Here is a 19422-nt window from a genome sequence, read left to right as displayed (position 1 = left end):
TGATACACTGATCTGAGAATCATCACCATTAATTTGATTTAATCCTGTACGGCTGCAGTTCAGTGACTAAAACTAGTAAAAGAATAGCTTAAATATTGAGTTGGTGCATAATTATTGCGGCTTTTTTTTTCAACAAATTTTATTCAACAAAAGCAATAACATGTAACAAAAACATCTTTAAATGATTATTCCGGAGCATATTCACCATCTACTTCAATTACTTGCTTCCCATTTCTTTGGCAGTCAGTCAGATGTTGTTATTGGTTTTGTTGAATAAAATTTGTTGAAAAAAAGCAGCAATAATTAGTCATCAAACCAATAGATTTGTAAATTACTTTTCTTTTGTGTGTGTGTATTCTTGGTTTCAGTTATTTATTTATATTCATACTTAGGTACATAGGTACAAAGTTCACTTTGTAACCATATGATTTGAGGTTCAATTTGACTGCAAGACATTTTGGGCAAATGTCTCTTCTACTATAGCCTTAGGCTAAGCAATACCTTATGAGTAAATTTGGCAGGGAGAAACTGAAAGAAGCCTAGTGTGTGTGTGTGTGTGTGTGTGTGTGTGTGTGTGTGTGTGTGTGCGCGTGCGTGTGTGTGTGTGCGCGCGCACATGCATATGACTACATGGTTTGACGTTGTACTCTGATTGTAAATAAGTGTCCCTACTATGCATGTAGCCACTATGTAGTTCATGTTCAAAGGATTAACAGGAAACGTCACCTTTGCTTCGAAAACAGTTGAAGGTTAATGATAAGTGTCCAGTCATGGAAAATCTGTTTCAACAAATTTTGTCTCACCCATGCCAGCATGGAAAGTAAGCATTCAAATGAGAAATAATATGCCTTTTGCTGTACAATTATGACTTGTTTTTATTTCATATTGTCCTGAACACTCAGATTACTGTCTCTGTATTAGAAAGTAGAAAAGTAAGATACAATAAAAATGAGTAAATTTAGTCTTAATTTCTATCTTTTCTATAAAACATTTTTTGTCTCAATTAAACCTGCTTATTAACATCATTATGAAACAATTTGGGAACACAAATCAGGCAATGTCGGTCAATTAAGCTACATCCAATGCCACCAATCTCACTCATTTCTTTGTTTACCTAATTTGGTCAATTTTGATTATGAATATGGAGATAGAACAGTTTTTTTTTAATGCTTCGTATGATAATTTCGTTTCTGTATTTAGTTTGCAAGATTCTTTATGTGAATTTGTGTGTTGAAGCATATTTTATTGTGTCTCTGGAGAGTCATTCTCTTTTAGTGCCTTATTATTTAACACACTCACTGGTTCGATTTCCACTCATTTAGTTATTTATTTTTTCTAAAATTTTTGTTGCGTCTTGCAACCTTTCCAATAGTCGTTGACTCTGTCCATTATCAGAGCTGTATTTTTGTTTGTGTGCATATGTGTGTCAGCGTGCATGTGTATACACATTATGTATGCATGCATGTGTGTATGCATGTATGTGTGTGTGTATGCATATATATATATGTATGTGTGTGTGTATTTGTGTGTGTACCTATGTCTTCTTGTGTGTGCATGTTTGAGTGTGTGTATGGGTTTGTGTGACTATGTTCATGCCTCTGTTATGTATGGATGTGTCTCCATATGTGTCCTTGTGTGTGTGTGTGTGTGTGTGCACGCACGTGTCTGTGAAGTGTGTGTGTATATGTTCATGTGTTTGTCTTCATTTGTGTATGTATGTGTGTATGTCTGCCATATTACCTATGTACCCATCTATCTATTTATCTGTTTACTTACATATCCATTTACCTACACACACGCACACACACACACATATACACACACACACACACACACACACACACACATCTAGATAACAGCCTACTAACAACTCTACCTGTGTATATATAAACTGTGGGTCTTGGAGTATGACTGCCTTCTACATATAATTCCTATTTATTACTGGGGATGTTTCATTTATGAAGACATACTCCTGTATTTGTCTGAGTGTCGGGTCCTTCGGGTGCTTGGATAAAATGCTGATGTCAGGTTGACCCAGTGTGCCTCCATATTGGTGTTTGGCATGCTGGTAGAGTATGGAGGTCATATTGTCTCAAATGTTCATTTAGTCTCTCTGCAATGCTTCTAGATATCTCACCTATGTATATCATGTTCTTGTTTTTACAAGCACCCTCTATGCACCTTATGCTGTAGACTACATTTCTAGTTCTACAGTTAATGCCAGGGTTAATCTTACATACCATGCAGTTTTCATTGGTGCATGTGGTATTCTCAAAGGGGTACGTCCTACATAGTTGTGATCTGATGGAGTTCCCTGGCTTTTCAACAATCTTAATGTTGAGTTTGGTCTCCTTCAGAGCTTTCCTAAATCTTTGGGCTAGTTCTCCATGGGCTGTGGCCTCTACAAATATCACTCCTTGATATTTGTCGGCCTTGTATCACGTGTTCACCCTGTTTGCTTTGTCACAAACCTTTGTATCCTATTTCAGTCTTTACTTCTGTATCTAGAGCAAGTACCATTGCTTTTATTACATATAATGCTATCTAACTTCTTTCTAGCTTCCCTGTATACCCGAATCCTATCTTTTTGCTCATATCCAGAGAATTGCATGTGGTGCATGAAATTCTGTACATGTTTCTTTGTTTCATAGGGTTTGCATAGTGAGGACATGTTGTTCATTATCCTAACTAAGTCTGCTATCAGTATGTTGATTATCATGTTCTGTGACAAAGCTGAGTGAGTTCTTGTGAGCAACATATTTAGAAGCTATGGGTTTCATGTAATAGGAGTGGAGGAACTGCACTCTGTTGTTTACAGTCTCTAACCAAAGTTCAAGGACAGGGAGTCTATTGTTAGGGTGTCCAGTGGGGTAATCTATAGTTACCTTGATACTTTGGTGGATAGAGTTAGCTATGTGCTAGATGCTCTCCATTATGCTCCTCTCGGTTTCTACATTACAATTACTAGAGTTTGTCCTAACTAGAATATTAATGTCATCTACATAACTACAGTAAAGCAAAACAGTTGTGGATTGTTCCGCTAAGGATTGCTTAAATTTTCTGTCCCACAAGGTCGGACAGGTAATAAATGAATATCGTATGGTATTTACAATTCACCTTCGTGATTATTTTAATACTTGCCATTTTCTTTCTGGCATATTTTAGATAAATCAGCAAAGGTTATTTTCCTTTCATCATGATATTATGTTCTTGTATCCATGAGATCCAAAATATTTTAGATCTAAGATGCTCATCTGTTTTATCTTCCATTCTCTGTCGCTGTCGCCAACACTTTCCACCTTCAAATCCTCACATTTTTCATGAACACACACACTCACACACACATTTATACATGTACTTCACTGTGGTTTTCTTAAATTTATCTGCAGCTAACTTTCATAGGGCTTGATACATGAATTTCTTTCTATATCTCTCTCTCTCTCTCTCTCTCTCTCTCTCTCTCTCTCTCTCTCTTTGATGATTAGCAAACTGTAAATGAGTGAGTTTAGTTCTACAGAAATTAAATAAAATTAATACTAACATTTCTATATTGAATGGTTTAATGCATAAGTAACTTAAGGAATTGTTCTAACCTAGATTTCAAGGATATATATTACCCCTCGAGGGCTAAATATGTTTGCTTTTTACCCTTTTCTGTACTGCATGTTTTTTTTAAAAAAGAAAACTCTATATTCTTAGAACTTTTATGCTCCCTAGATAAAATTAGGATGCAAGTTTATTGCCTGCATTGGTTGATAGCTAAATGAACTGTACTAAGACCCTTCGATTCTAGTCCTTGCTTCCACACCTGAAACTTATCTAGTTCTGATAGTGACTCAGCAATTAGTGCAAAGTCATCAGCGTAGAGGAGCTCCCAGGGTCATCCTGTCTTGAATTCCTGTGTTATTGCCTGGCGGACTATGATAAATAGGAGGGGGCTGAGGACTGAACCTTGGCGGACCCCTACCTCTACCCGGAATTCTTCACTGTACTCGTTGTCAACCCTCACCTTAATAACAGCGTCCCTGTACATGGCTCGCACAGCTCTCACTAACCATTCATCTATCCTTAGTTTCCTCATTGACCACCAGATAAGGGAACGGGGGACCCTGTCAAAGGCTTTCTCCATGTCAATGAAAGTCCGGTACAGAGGTTTATCTTTGGCTAAGTATTTCTCCTGCAGCTGTCTTACCAGAAATATAGCATCAGTGGTGCTTTTCCTTGGCATGAACCCAAACTGCATCTCATCTAAACTGACTCTCTCCCTAATTAGTTGGGCTATGACCCTCTCCATGACTTTCATTACCTGATCCAACAACTTGATACCTCTGTAATTATTTGTATCTAAAGCGTCACCTTTACCTTTGTAGCAGTTGACTATGGTGCTGCTACACCAGTCATTGGGTATGACTCCTTTGTGTATCACCTGGTTAACTATACGAGTGACTAGGCTATAGCCAACACAGCCATATATTTTGAGCATCTCTGCAGTGATTCCTGATGGGCCGGGGGCTTTCCCTGTTTTCGTACTCTTAATTGCTTTATCTACCATGGTACTGTCAACTCGGATAGCTGGTCCCTCTGTTGGGTCAACATTCGGCAGACTCTCTTTCTCCCATTCATTCTCTTTATTGAGCAATCTTTTGTAGTGGTGTTTCCAAACCTCTCTCTTTGCAGCCTCATTTAGTGCAAGTGAACCATCATCCATATGGACACATTTCTCTCCTACGACATCACGATTCTCTCTCACACACTGTCTTGAAACACGAAATGCCTCAAGTCTTTGGTCCTCGTGGCACAGAACATTGGCAAATTTTTTCTTATCTGCTTCCCCTCTGGCTAAATAAACCTGTCACCTAGCTTCCCGTCTGGCAGTCTGATACAATTCCCTGCTACCACCGTTCTTTCAGTCCTTCCAAGCCTGTTTCTTTTGTCTAATAGCCCTGTCAACAACATTGTTCCACCACCACGTTATTTTGGGTTGAGAGGGAACTTTGCACCATCCACAGATCTAGTTAGTGGCCCTCAGCAGGTTGTCTCGTAGAAACAGACAGTTGTGAAGCTATATCCCCATCTATTTCGTCAAAGGCTTCAAGTAATACGTCTCTAAATCTCCCTCCATTCACAGGTTCTTTAAGCTTCCAGACCCTTCTCCTCCATGCTGGTCGTCTTCTGGGCAACCATTTAGCCTGATCCTGAAGTCACTAACTAACATATATGAAAAGCAATAGAATGATGAGATAGATGTTTTCGCCAGTCAGTGATGCATACTGTATCCTGTGTCAATTAGCAAGCTTTATACTGTTTTTAGCACAATTTTCAACTAGAAATCTGGTATGGTATGATAATAATTGTGTTGCAGATATAAAATAACATGAATATTACAAATGATCGAGTGTTGTAAATGGCCAAGAAAAATAAGTAAGACACACCTAGTTTAAAGTATTCTAAATTTACACAACCCACTTAGAAGCTTAAACTTTAATAGGCTGAATAGTTGCAGTTGGAATTTAATAACCAACAACAGACATTCACAGATGAGTGCCTTGTCCAATGAATTCAAGTCTAAAATTAAATAAGATTACTAACTATGGTGCTGATAATAAGTCCAACACTTATTTCCTGCTCAAATCTTGCTAAGATTGATTTGGCTTTGACCCTTCTAGATTGAATAAAAATAACTATAATGTACAAATATTAATTTCACTGTGTGAATATTATTTAACTCACCCTTTTATTCCCCTTTTTATCTTATTCCTATTTCTCCATTAAGTGAAGAAGAAAGACAATGAGACATTTTACCTATCAGGTTTTCATTAAATCATCATCATCATCATTTTAATGTCCCCTTTTTCATGCCTGCATGGGTTGGATGGAAATTGTTGAGGTAGGTTTTTCTGTGGCTTGATGCCCTTCCTGTCTCCAACCCTCACTTGTTTCTAAGTAAGATAATATTTTCCCAGAAGACTGGAAACCAAGAACACTGCTGTATGATGATGACACTCATTTATGACTTTTATGTGATGTCTACACAAGGAAATACCAGCTCTCTCCATCTCATGTTCACACACAATGGGTTTCTTTCAGTTTCTATTTACCAAATCTGCTCACAAGGCTTTTTTGGCCTGGACCTATGGTAGAAGACGCTTGCCCAAAGTTTTACTCAGTGGGACTGAACCCAAGACCACATCTTAACCACACAGCCACATCTCTGCACCTTACATTATCTAAAGTAATCAAAATAATATACAATATAATGTGAAAAAATTTTTTTTTTGCATAATCCCTCATTTCATAATTACTTAAAATCTAAAAGAAATACCTGTAAGATTAGATCAGTGATAATTAGATAATGGCTTTGCATTTACTTAAAATATAAAAATTTTGTAAATAAGGACATCTGCTTGGATTTCAGATGTATAGGTCAAGTCCTGGTGCAACTTCCTGTCTTGTTTTCCCATTCAAGGGAATTTTAACCTGAGGTATTATTATAAACTATTGTTTATAGCTGACTTTACTTTGAGAATCATTGTTAATAAAGACTTATAAATTCTTCTACATTTGCATTATGAATTTAATATAATTTTTGTCCCACTGCAGAGCACCTTGGGCAAGTGTCTTCTATTATAGCCCTGGGTGGATCAGTGCTTTGCAAGTGAATTTTCTAGATGGAAAACTGAAAGAAACCTGTCATATGTATGTGTGCATATTTATGTTTGTCTTCCTGCTTGACTGCTTGATAATTGGTGTTAGTTTATTAACATGCTTGTAACTTACTGGTTTGATAAAAGAGATCAGTGCTTATCTAGTGAATTTTGTAGTTTTTGCAGATGGGAAACTGAAAGAAACCTGTCATATGTATGTGTGTTTATGTTTGTCTTCTTGCTTGACTGGTGTGGGTTTGTTTACATGCCTGTGATTTAGTGGTTTGGCAAAAAGGACAAAAAGAATAAGTATCAGACTTAAAAAAAAAAAGAGAATTGGGGTCAATTTGTTCAACTAAACCCTCAAAGGCAGTGCCCTAGCACAGCCATGGCCCAATGAATAAAGCAAGTAAAAAAAAAAATGGAATCAGTTTGAATATTAGCATTGCTTGTTGAAAGGCGTTTAAACTTGTTCAGTTTCTTGAAGGTGGTGGTCGCTTTTATTTTTTATTTTTATTTCACTTCTTAAACGAGCATTAAGTGTCTTTGACTCAAAGTCAGAGTCTGAAATCAATGAGTAAGATGTGCTCTATCAGATCCTGTTGTGGTAGGTAACATAGACACTAAGTCAGGTGTACATTTCTCAACTTGAAGATGAAGCATTTCCTTTTGTTAACGATATACTCTCTCTCTCTCTCATTCACACATCCACACACAGATGTACATGCTCACATTATTGAATTACATGATATACTGATCCATGAGGTGGTGCTATAGTATGGTCTTAGCAATGCTAGAGAACCTCATGCATCAGTAAACTCAAGAAGTTTGCAACAAAATATATCTTCATATGTGTCTGTTATTTTGTGTCTGCTAACCGTATTTATGTACACAGATGTATGTAGATGGATAAGTTGCCCTTGGAATCCTTCTAAAGACTCATTTAACCCTTTCACATTCAGATTACTCTATCAAATGTAATCCTTATTTATTCACATTGTTTTCAAGATTTTGATGATATGATTGTATATTTTTAGTGACATTGTAGAGTAAGTGTGAGAGATGGGATCTGGCTGATTTGAGCATAAAACAGGTAGAATATTTTGGCTGGATATGGCCAGCTTAAATACTAAAGAGTTATAATATTTGGTAGTTTTTGTTACCTAGGTGGCCTAATCAGTGGAGACAGGTGCTGCAAAAAGCTATGGTGGCATGACAGTTTTGAGAGCTGTAGCATCTGTTGACAGCAAAGGTTTCTCTCTGAATGAAAGGTAGACTGGGGGATACTTGTGTGTGAAGTATGGTTATAATACATGGGCAAGGAATGTGGAGGATTTGCAAAGGCTACACTCCACTGGATATGTAATGTCAGTATGCATGAATAAGAGAAAGCGGGACATCAGAGGTTATTTGTTGTAGTGTGCAATGAAGAAAACTTTCTAGGTATGGACCAATTGTGGACAACCTGCGACTCATGAGAAAGTCTAAATGGCAGAGCTAATGAAAAATTACCTTGAATTTTTAGTTGTGCAGCTTGTCAGATGATGAGCTGTTTCATGTGGCCTGCTTCTTCACAAGGGATGTCCATATTAGATAGAGACAATTGATGCTATAGAAGGTAGTTGTAATAGGGAAGGGATTGGCAGCAGCATCAATGCTGTACAAAATGCTTTGTATTATTGACATACTCTTGTTCCAAGTTCAAAATCTACTGAGGTTGACTTTACCTTTCATCTTTCAAGGAGTAGGGAAAGGAAGTCACTAAAATAATTACCAGTCAAGGTCTAAGTTTGATATAATCAGTTGCCCACCTTACTAACCAATCTAACCAAACAAAAAGTCAAGTATTTATCCTCAGGAGTTCAAAGTAACTGTGTGTGTGTGTGTGTGTGTGTGTGTGTGTGTGTGTGTGGTGGTTGAGTATGTGTATGTGTCTATGTGTGTGAAATAGCACAAATGTAATGAAAGAAATGACAGACAGATAGACAATGCGAGAATTTACAAGTAGCAGTAAAAATTTCAACAAGTAATGTAGAGTAGATGATATTAGGAAGAGCATATAGCCATAGAAGCCTTGTCAAAGCAGACACTGGAGCTTGATGAAATCTTTGAACCTACTGGGACTTGTCAAACTGACCAATTCATACTAGTATAGAACAAGGGTGTTAAATAATGATGCAAAAACATTTCAGTTGAGGTTTCTGATATATATTTTTGTCTCCATAAAGAATAGATGTCTAGTATAACCATCAGTTATGTCGTTGCTATTTTCTGCACAGCTAGGCTTTTTCTTTTATGAATGAGATTGTTTCCTCATAGAAACAGTCTATCCATTTATTTATACACTCTTTCTACTTAAATGTCAATACAAATCCACTTGTGAAGCTTTGTATATTTTAACTTTTGTGTTTACTTTTAACTTCTTCAATTAAATTCCACCTTAAAAATAGAAAATAACATTCTGTTAAGTCCACTCCTAATAATTCCTTCTTGTATATTTTCTGAATTCTTTTAATATTTGTGTTGCTATCATTATAACATGCTTATATTTTTCTTGATTTTTTTTTCTCTCTCCTCTCCCCTCCCTCAGGTGAAGACTAGGCATACTCTTTTCTGTTCTTATAAAAGTACTTAAAGTTTGACCAAAAGGAAGTAAGGAGTGATTGTAGAAACTGTAACATGTTGAGATAGAATAGATACTTAGAAAGCAAGGACTTGGTTTTAACCCTTTTAATCTCAACCTGCCCAAGACTGCTCCTGGTTCTTTGAAACAAACTTCCTGTTTTAAAGTAATCTAAATTAAATTTCCCATCAAGGTTTCATGTTAATTTGTTTCAAACATTATTTTAATGATAATAAAGTTATTTTACTAAATTTCTTATTATTTTCAAAATTAATTGAAGCAAAGGCAGCATATTTCAACAAAAGTATAGTAACAATAAAATGATTTTAAAAGAAATATTTTTGTCTATCATATACTTTAAGAAACCTAAAATCTATATATTTACACAGACATTGATTCACATTAATTTGCTCTCTCTCTCTCTCTCTCTCTCTCTCTCTCTCTCTCTCTCTCTCTCTCTCTCTCTCTTTCTTTCTCTCTCTCTTTCTCTCTCTCTCTCTCTCTCTCTCTCTCTATTTGTTTTGTAAGATTCTTGATGTGGAAATGTGAGTTGAAACAGATATTGTTATACTTGGTGATGGTCATTTTGTTTGCTTATTTTTTTGCCAATTAAACACACAAACTATTTATTCAATCTTCACTTTGGTTTTTATTTGTATTATTTTTTGTTTATTGGTCAATCAAAGTTTTTGAGTCACACAGCCTGTGACCTCATCAGTGGATTGAAACAGACATTGTTTCAGCCAGTGAACTGTGACCATGAAGGGTTTAGTTAAGAAAAAGAAAGAAAAGTTGACCACATTACTTATGTTAAGTCTGGTACTTATTTATTCTACCAAGTTATGGGAATACAAATGTATCATCACCCGTTGTAAAGTAGTGGAGACACAAAGATGTGTGTGTATGCGCGCTCATGCACACACATGCATGCATATGATAGTTTTCCACTAAGTTCCTGTGTACTGCTAGCCCAATTAACACAGTTTACAGGGCATTGGTGTTGGCCCACTGGAAGACACTTACCTAAGGTACTGAGCAGTAGGACTGAACCTGAAATCAAAGTGAACTTCTTAATCACACATCACACACACACACTCATATAGGCAATTGCTTTTTAGCTTGTTTATTTGGCATATTGCATTTTTTTCTTGTGCTTGTGTGCATGCATGCACATGTGCACACACATGCACACAGATGCATACACAAATGTATTCTGTCTAGTTAAGGGTATGTGAAATTTAATTAATATAGTTATAAGATTTGGAAATATTTGTCAAATTTCATATTTATAACTGCATTGACTAATTACTGTAAAACAGTGGTGTTGTAAACCACTTACTAATATGGTAATTACACTTATTTGAAGAAAGGTAGTAAGTAATAGCTTGTTTGATTGACACATGGGTCAGCACTTCTCAACAACTGTTACTACTGCTGCTTATGGTTCCTTCATATCTACCAGATTTATATATTAAGGAAACAGCAGCTTAGAACCCTGCCTTAGTGTCTGGTTACACTTGCTTGCCAGTCAGTTGTCATAGCAACCATCCCTGACCCTATGACATCTGGGAGAGGTTAGTTTGGTGGAGTCAAAGTGAACATTTATTTTCTCTCTTGTTAGCTGTTTTCTGGTAGAGGCTGTTAAAACCATTTTCCTAATTATTATTTAAAATTATTTATAAGTTTTTTTTTTCATAAGAAATAAGAACCATTCTGTTAATGAATGTATATATATATATATATATATATATATATATATATATATTCCTATATATATATATATAATTTAGACTTCTTTAAAAGAAAATTAAAAAATAAAATATTTTGGTTAGTAATAATTAATAATTTGATATTATCCTTGATATATATTCTAAGTCTTAAATTTGAATTTTTCTATTGTCTACAGAAGTCATTTGCAAACTGATAAATATTTAGTTTCATTATTCATGCTCTTAACTCAAGTTTGTGAATATTTCTCTTATTCAAAACCAATGTTTCAATATTATACAAGGCTTTCATTTTAAATAAACTTATACAGTTGATTGAATATATCTTGTTTATTGTTAACTCACACATACAAAGTGTTCAGACTAAATTTGACAGTTTGCATAAAAGGAAAAAAAAACAATATCCCATCCAAAAATAAAAGTATTTATAAAAAATCAAAAAATATCAATGTGATTATGGCTGGGAGATAAAGAGTTTACCCAAAGTAGCTACCCTCAGCTTCCACCATGGCCTTAAGGTGGCTCTGGAACCTGGCACATGCATTCCTCATTGTGTTCCTGGGAAGCTCTTCAAACACCTCCTTGATCTTGGCCATTAGCTTAGCTTAATGTTGTAGGTAGTGGTTGGTGTCTTTCCCCACACATAGTTATCCATGGGATTACAATCAGGGCCAGAAATTGGAGTTGGCGAAGTTGTAGAAATTCTCTGACAATCACTTCTGGTTCTTTCTGGAGGTATGGCAAGGGACCATATCTTGCTGTCACACATATGGCCTTCCAGCAACAACCCTCTCCAACCAGGGTTTCACTACAGTCTGCATTAGCTTCATATAGCCATCTGAATTTAGCCGACCCTATTCAAAGATATGGGAATGAATTCTGGTATGCAGTCAGAATGCCTGCTGTATCCCTTCCTGCTGGCCATGGCTTTGTAGTCTCCATTGCTGCTGTCCTTGTCAAGTCTTAGAGCTTTTACATGTTCACAGAGCATTGAGCAATAGTCATGGTGTCAACATTTTGATATCCGGTGCAAATCATCATGATGCAGGTAACTGTTTTCCAATATTCAGATGGCCTCCAGTCCTCCATATCATCTAATTTTTATTCAACTACAACTTTAATCTTTATGCTTACCAATGCTGTTGACTGTTCACCAATATATCAATCTGTTCCTGAAGCATAAAAAATTGTCAAATTTATCCTGAACATCCTGTACATATTAGACATATATATTAAAATATGTAATTTATGTCAAAAATGTATTGCATTTAAAAATATTTTTTTAATTTCAAAATGATTTCTTTTTGTTGCAGGTTGGGAAGCCTTCGTACAGTCAAGGATGATCAACCAGTTGCCAGAAAAGAGGCCAAACCTCCCATACCTGTTGATTCAGATTCAGGTAAATTATATATCAGTTAGTTGTAAGCTGGTACTATTTTCTGATAGAACATGTCATATTTTAATGATGTATCTTGTAACTTAACATCCCATCCACTGACTGCTTCCAGTAGTGTATATTTAGTAAATGATGGGAAAGAATAGGTAAAGAAAAGAAACCATTTCTGATCAGTTCTAAACAAAATTCTGAACTGGTTTCCTTGAACTGTATATTTAGCTATATTTCTCCTACTGTATCTCAGTAATGCAGTCAGTAGGTGCACAAGAAGTGTGGCAACAGTTTTGGCAGATTGTCAGCTAAGCTGCACTTCAGGTGTTTAAAATGCACTTGGTTCTCAACAGACACCACCTGACAAGAATACATCATTTTTTTCACACAGCTAAATTCACTTCTGAAAAACTTGGTTAACAGGGGGAAAAGAAAAGGAAATAAATAAAATAAAAATACAGCCCTAGGTTCTACTCTTGATACATATTGACTTTAACTAGTCTAACCCTTTAGCATTTAAACCAGCCAGATCCAGCCTCTCACACCTACCCTGCAATGTCATTAAAAAACATAATCGCCTCATCAAAATTTTGAAGCTACAAGATAATGCATGATTAATTCAAGAAAATGTGAGTAAATAAGCATTACACTTGACTGAGTAACCTGAATGCTAAAGAGCTACAGTTGAGGTTAACCCCTCCTTTTGTTGCGATTCTTTGATTTGTCCTAAAATATTGGCTTAAAAGAATCAAGGCATCAAACTGCACTTGACATTTCAATTTTATATTGGAAGCAACATTTCCTCCCAATTTTCCATGGAAACATGCCTGACTATGGGAGAATATTACCTTGCTGGAAAACAGCTGAAGGTTGGTGACTTGAAGGGCATCCAACAGTAGAAAATTTGCCTCAACAAATTCCATTTTACCCATGTAAGCATAGAAAAGTGAACATTAAAATGATGATGACAGATTAAAGAACAAGTGTTTCAGGTGTTAGCAAAGGCACTTTCTGTTGGAAAGGCTGGGCTAGCAATGATTCAGTAAGAATATATTTCATAGAAGTTATTGATTGTCTAACTCTTTAGCATTCAGATTACTCTGTCAAATATTTATTCATGTTGTTTTGAATTGACCATGCATTATCTCATAGCTTTGAGGTTTCGATATGATTGTATATTTTTAGAATGACATTGTATGATAAATTAAAGAGGCCAGATCTTGACATTTTAAACATAAAACAGAATATTTTGGCTGGATATGACTGGTTTAAATGCTGAGTTAATCATAAGTAATGAATGTTCCTAATTTAGGCACATGACTGAAATTTGGAGGAAGGGCTTTTAGTCAATACTATTGATCTCTGCAGTTTCACTGGTCCTTCATTTTATTGACCTTGAAAGGCTAAGTTGACCTCAGAATATACAGAACTGAAACATATACTGCAAGGGTTTTTTTTTATATTATACTTTAATTCTATCAATCCAGCAACTTTTTCATGAACATTGTTTTCTTTTTGAGGGGAGGGAGCTAGTCAACTATATCGACCCCAGTTCTCAGTTGGTATTTATTTTATTGATCCCAGTGCTCAATTGGTGCTTATTTTATTGACCACAAAAAGATGAAAGGCAAAGCCAACTTCAGCAGAATTTGAACTCAGGACACAATAGGCTAGAAGAAATGTCCAGAGTGCTAATGATTCTGCTACCTTGCTACCCCTTTTTAGCAATAATAATAATAATAATAATAATAATAATAATAATAATAATAATCCTTTCTACTATAGGCACAAGGCCTGAGATTCCTGGGGAGGGGCTAAGTCGATTACATTGACCCCAGTACTTGACTGGTACTTAATTTATTGACCCCGAAAGGATGAAAGGCGAAGTTGACCTTGGTAGAATTTGAATTCAGAACGTAAAGATAGATGAAATACTGCTAAGCATTTTTCCCAGTGTACTAATGAGTCTGTCAGCTCGGGCATCAAGAGGAACATAAAGGAAATCAGAATAGAGTGCTCAGTAGAGCTGTTACAAAAGGTTTGCCTTCATGGCACAGCCAGAATAATCAGGGAAGTATTAGATAGTTGAAAAGAACAGATAGAATGGTACCGTAGACTGCAGGTAGCAAGCCCGCTATGCATGCTAGACTCTAGGAGTTCCAACAAAACCTAAGTTAAAAATAATAATAATAATAATAATAATAATAATAGTAATAATAATAGTAATAAATGCCCGGATGCAGTACCAGGCAGTGGCTCTTATGGCTTCTTATCTTAATTGATTGGAAGTGTTATCATGTACATTGTTTTGTTTTGGTATAAAAAGATGGGCTACAGCAAATATTCTGCTCAGTACCACAAATTTGCTTGTCAGTTGTTTGACCTTAACCAGTTGAGCATGTCCCTTGGTTGCTGATGATATGTGCATCTCTGATCATGAGTAGAAGTAGTGAGGGAGCATCATAGCCATGTGTTGAGAGGAATTCTTTGGGGTTTGAATAATTTACCTTTGGAAACATGGGTGTTTTGCTCAACATCCTTAAACGAACCTTATTCAGGGACCTTTTGAGCGGGATGGGCTATTCGACCTGAAGAAAATTCTAACTGAGCCCCACCTGCGAGGTCATGTGCTGTTTATCTTGATATGAGATCACCATGTCGCGCACATATGGTTGTGATGCATGTGCCTGGTGTACCGTTATCAAATGGGTAGTCATGATGGGTATATTGGGCTTTGTATATTTTACCCCAGTGTCATTTTGATGGCATGCACTGCTCTCTCACTCAATAATAATAATAATGGTTTCAAATTTTAGCTCAAGGCCAGCAATTTTAGGGAGAGGGTAAGTTGATTACCTTGACTCCAGTGCTTCACTGCTACTTTATCTTAGCCCTAAAAGGATGGAACATGAACAACGAGAAGAAATGCTGCTAAGCACTTTGTCCAATGTGCTAACAGTTCTACTTGCTTGCTGCTTTAAACAGTAATAATAATAATAATAACAACAACAACAACAATTATAATAAGGTGTCAGTTATCTTAACTAATCAGGATTTGTTATGCAAACCTGGGAAAACAAAGTGTTGCTAAAATGAGTTGGTATGAAAGATCTGTGCAATATAAAAGTATTACAAATGTAATAACACATAGTAGGAACACATGGATATGTGATGTTTGATAAGCCCATGCAACATGTAACCAACAAGGAATACTATCTAAATGAAGACTTGATCTTCATGTTGTGTATCTAAAGTATATCTGTTTTTATAAGATGATTTCAATTAATCTCTCTCTCTGCAAGCCAACAGAAAATATCTCTGTTAATTGCATCAATGAACTCTATTTTCTTCCTGTGATACTTTTCACACACATGTGACAGAACTCTTGTCTGTTAAATGTCTTCACAGCTCAGTCCCAGTAAGACAGTACAAAGTGTCAACTCTTTGGTTAAAAATCCTGCATCCAGCCAGCTGCAAATTTTCAATGCGATTAAGACTCACTGGATTAAAATATTGATTAGGCCAACTAGTATAAAAATCTATGCAACAGATGCAATTGTATATTATATTAGTTTTTGCTATTTAGATACATTTGTAATTATTTAGATACATTTCTAGGATTATTTTTAAGCTTCAAAATGTTATAATTCTGTACTGGACCTAACATGCTACCTTAAAGGTTGTCTTCTGACTGTGATATGAACTTTCCTATAGAAAGATTATTTGGTATGTGTTGTTGCAGTGGGAACAAGCAGGTGGGTAAATGGTGAAATGCCATAAATCAAGGATTAATGATGGAAGAGCTGACAATCATTGATGAAAAGGATTACTTGTTGGTTAGAAACATTTCTAGTTGTTGTCTAGTCCCCAAATTAGCTTTAATTGAGCAAATCCCTAATGAAAGCTTTCCACCCATGACCCTCTATTTTTTTTGTATATTAGGGGTAACATTGTTCAATGTGTCTTTTTTTCTTTTTACTTTTATTTAAAGGCATGTATCATTATTATCATCTGTTTGCTTTCTATTCTGGCATGGGTTGGATATGTCATCATGTTCTAAGTCAGTTCAGGTCTTATTCAGAGTTATTGCCCTTTGTGATGGGTTGGAGAATCTCATCTTACTCAAACATTACATTTTTTGGATATGATTTCCAGGACTGGATTCCCTTTCTAACCGCAACCTCTTTACAGAACATAGTGGTTGCATTTTATTGTAGCACCAACACCAGAGAGGTAATCATGTCTTTGAACAGACTAAAGTGTTTTCTCAACACTATGTTGTCTCCACATATTTGCTAATTACTTTACAGAGTGTACTGAATGCAAAATTGTTTCATGACACCAATACTAGTGAGGTTACTTTGTGACCTCCAAGGCTAAAGATTTATCATTACTTTATGATGTCAAGACAACCTGATCAAGAAAGTGAGTTGAAGTGAACAGTACAGCATTCATCAAATTTCCCAGAGCAAGCGCTGACAAGTGGGTGACATAGAGCAAATCTCAAGTAGATTTGACCTTACGAAAGCTGTAATGGTCATCATCATCATCATCATCATCATCATCATCCACTTTACAGAGTGTACTGGATGCTTTTATGTACTGGCATGGGTGCTTCTTACGTGGCACCAGCATCTAAAGCCTGCAAGATTAGAGATGCTCAGCTGGAGAGGGTTACAGGGGATGAGCCTGAATTCAAGGGCAGCCATGCTTTCACTTACCTTAACGTGTCTCTTCAAGCACAGTAAACTACCTGGAGTCTCAGACCCTTGTCATCCCTTCTGTGAGTCCTAATGTTTGTAGATCCTTACTCACCACTTCATCCCACATCTTCCTGGGTCTACCTCTTCCACATGTTCCTTCTACAATTAGAGATTGGCATCTCTTGATGCAACTATCTTCATTCATATGCATTACATGGTCATACCTGCACTGTCTTCTCTCTTGCACACTACATCTGATAAAAAGAGATGGGGGTCAAGGTGTTTAAGAAAGTTATTAGTGATGGCTGTTTTCATTGCCTTCTGAGATATTGGAAATGACTGTAGAAGAATGGTAGTTGACGGGATCAGTAGGGTTGCTGCTTTATGGGAATGGGATATAATGTAGTGTTTCAAGAGATTGGAACATATCACTGTTGAGAGAGATTGAAGAATTTGGTAAGGATACAGGCTTACTCTGTGGTGCATTGTTTTGGGGTAATGAAAGAGACCTTTCCATGGTCAGTGGTTTGAAATGACTGGAGATATTTGGTGTATATCTGTATGTTTGTGATGATGAGGCTGATGACAAGATAATTTGGCGAAAAAGATTTACCTTATGTATTCAGTGTGGAGTCAAATTCAAAGTAGGCAACAAATCTGAAACTTTTCTCTCGGTAAGAGTTCTGTTTACATAACCATGGTGGTTAAGAAGTAGTGGAGAGAAAGATTTTGCAATGTTGGTAGAGATTCTTTTGGCAAGAGACCAAGGGGATTGGCTGTAGTTTGGGAAGCAGGGAAGTTTGATGCTATGTGATGCATAGAGGTATACTTTACAATTTGGGTGATGGACTTGCTGGAGTTGTAGTTTTGGCTAAGAACCATCTAGATTGTAAGAGTGGGCATTTAAAAAAAATTAAATATTGTAAGTTATTTTATTTATTTATTTATCGATTTGAATTACAACATAATGAATGAACCACCTAAGAAACTTTGAGCCTTAGGAGTATTTCGTATGTTGATGAGGCACGATGTGCCTTAAATGATAATTTCAGTTATCCACCTAACTGTTTCTGATAGGTCAGAAGTGAAGCATGTGTACTACCAAGGATAGTTAGTTCAAAATTTGTGGGAGCTTCAACCAGTCAGCTGGCCTGAAATGCTATAAGATCTGTAAGGTGGATGCTAGTGTATATATGTGGGAATGTGACGAGTAATCATGATAAAATAGTGGTTGGATGACTTGATAGGTGCAGAAGCTATTATGGTGTAATAGTGTTTGGATTTGATGCTGAAAAACAGATCAACAGTATTTGGAGAGTTTGTGTGTTGAGCAGGGATGTTGTAAGATATATAACTAATTGATGTAGAGTGGAAGATTGCAGAAGATTTAATTTCTTCACTTACAATGCCAAGTCATGAGAATTACTATCCATATATTTATAGTGATTCTGTTTTCATGGGTCTTGTATAATAAAGACTATGATTTACTGAGGAGGTTCAATACAACCGAAACCTATCTGGAATTATCACTTTTGACAAAGATCAGATTAATTTGATATTTACTTTTGTTCTAATGTTATTTCTCCCACACCACATGCATAATTCCATTTTAACTGAGATTTTAGTTATCACCTCTGTCTGCTTTGGTAAGATTTAAGTGTTGAACTATTGTTTATCTTTCCTCAATATGGAGAAAGTTTTGACTGATTCAGGTTTTTAAGTAGCTATGTTTGCTTGATTTTTTACACCATATGGCTGCTGTGTGATTAACCCCAAGGGACCCAGTTTCCCAAGATAACTGAGATTAAAAAATGCAGGGATGAGGCAAACTGACTGTAGGATGTGAAGATACTGACAAACAAGCTTTAGTTGTTAATATTTATAGCCTTTTATATAACTCAAGGTACATATCCAACTTCTTTCTTCTGCATTGCATTGATTCTTTCTCATCGTCCATTTTTTTCCTGTTCTATTCTGCCACTGTTTAAACCATTATACATTAGTAAACAGTTTACAATTTGTGGGAAAAAGAAACAATGCTGTGAAAATATCCCAAAAGTAGAGTTCTGTTCTAATTTAGACTTTAATTCTTCTTCATTATTAATTTGCAATAGATATTCTGTGTGTGTGTGTGTGGACACACATACACGCACGTGTGCATTTGCAGAGTGCTCAGCCACTTGCATGTTAAATTTCACAAGTAGGCTGTTTTGTTGATCGTATCAACTGAGACCCTCATCATAACTGATGGAGTGCCAGTTATGTATGTATGTGTGTGTGTGTGTGTGTATGTATATATATATATACATATATATATATATATATATATATATATATA

At 36.0% G+C, this 19422-nt stretch overlaps 1 protein-coding gene across 1 annotated transcript in view; it reads left to right on the top strand.

The window, feature by feature from the left end:
• The window catches only part of LOC106875720 (rho guanine nucleotide exchange factor 12), a 365906-nt gene that overhangs the window by 92529 nt on the left and 253955 nt on the right, over positions 1-19422 (top strand). Inside the window, exon 3 of the mRNA XM_052968059.1 lies at positions 12308-12393. Within this exon, the coding sequence (XP_052824019.1) occupies positions 12308-12393 (86 nt within the window). The remainder of the gene's footprint in view (positions 1-12307; positions 12394-19422) is intronic.

Source organism: Octopus bimaculoides, chromosome 5 (genome assembly GCF_001194135.2).
Source record: "Octopus bimaculoides isolate UCB-OBI-ISO-001 chromosome 5, ASM119413v2, whole genome shotgun sequence".
Lineage (NCBI taxonomy): Eukaryota > Metazoa > Mollusca > Cephalopoda > Octopoda > Octopodidae > Octopus > Octopus bimaculoides.
Note: the sequence above shows the minus strand (reverse complement) of the source record. Positions and strands in the feature narration are given on the sequence as shown.